At 51.6% G+C, this 903-nt stretch overlaps 1 protein-coding gene across 1 annotated transcript in view; it reads right to left on the bottom strand.

Moving 5' to 3' along the window:
- The window catches only part of ELMO1 (engulfment and cell motility 1), a 396,326-nt gene that overhangs the window by 222,049 nt on the left and 173,374 nt on the right, over window positions 1-903 (bottom strand). The window contains exon 13 of the mRNA XM_015559688.1: window positions 3-134. Within this exon, the coding sequence (XP_015415174.1) occupies window positions 3-134 (132 nt within the window). The remainder of the gene's footprint in view (window positions 1-2; window positions 135-903) is intronic.

Genomic DNA, 903 nt, shown 5'->3' with positions numbered 1-903 from the left:
ACGATGAAGCCGAGTTTCTTGTAGTCCCGCGTGTACATGGACTTGCGCTTCTCCATGCTGCCGCTGCCCGCGTTGGGCTCAGGCTCCGCGTCAAAAGCGATTCTTCGAAGCTCAAATATGATGTCCCTCTGAGCCTGTCGGGTTTCGGGGGAGAAGAGGAGGAAAGAGCTGCTTTCATTGTGGGGCATGACGTACGTTCCTGCTCCCTGGGGCCCCTGGAATCACCGCATCCAGGAGAAAGGGCGACAGATACCGACATCGGTGCTGTGAGTGTGGGCTCTGCACACTCCGCCTCGCTGGCCACTCGCCCTGCGGGGCCGCCCTGGCTCTGCCACCTGCTCCCCCAGCCAAGCCACTGGGAGAGCTTCTACCCAGTATCTGGAGTTCTTAAAGGTGCCCCAACATGACGGAAGGCGTGTGACTGGAGGAAGCCACCTTTGGGAACCCAGGGGTAACGTACTGTTAGAAGCACAGTGAGAGGTACAGTGTTTATGAACAGTATTCCGACGATGAGGGATCCCTAACTCCACTTAGAGAGCCTGTGTAGAAAGAAACACTGTAACATGGGGAAATGGCCTGGCTGGAGTGGCTGAGTATTGATCTATGAACCAGGAGATCACAGTTTGATTCCTGGTCAAGGCACATGCCTGGGTTACAGGCTTGATCCCTGGTGTGGAGCGTTCAGGAGGCAGCCAATCAATGATTCTCTCTCATGTCACTGAGGTTTCTATCTCTCTCTCCCTCTCCCTTCCTCTCTGAAATCAGTAAAAATGTATTTTTTTAAACAAAATAAAATGGTGAAAATGGTGGATTTTATGTATATTTTACCATAATAACAAAGAGATTCTAAATGCACAAAAGGCAGGGTTTCTGATCAGGGAGGCTGTTGGCACTCACATACCT

This window comes from Myotis davidii, unplaced genomic scaffold (assembly GCF_000327345.1).
Source record: "Myotis davidii unplaced genomic scaffold, ASM32734v1 scaffold573, whole genome shotgun sequence".
Lineage (NCBI taxonomy): Eukaryota > Metazoa > Chordata > Mammalia > Chiroptera > Vespertilionidae > Myotis > Myotis davidii.
The sequence above is the reverse complement of the archived record's forward strand: the minus strand, read 5'-3'. Positions and strand labels throughout refer to the sequence as shown.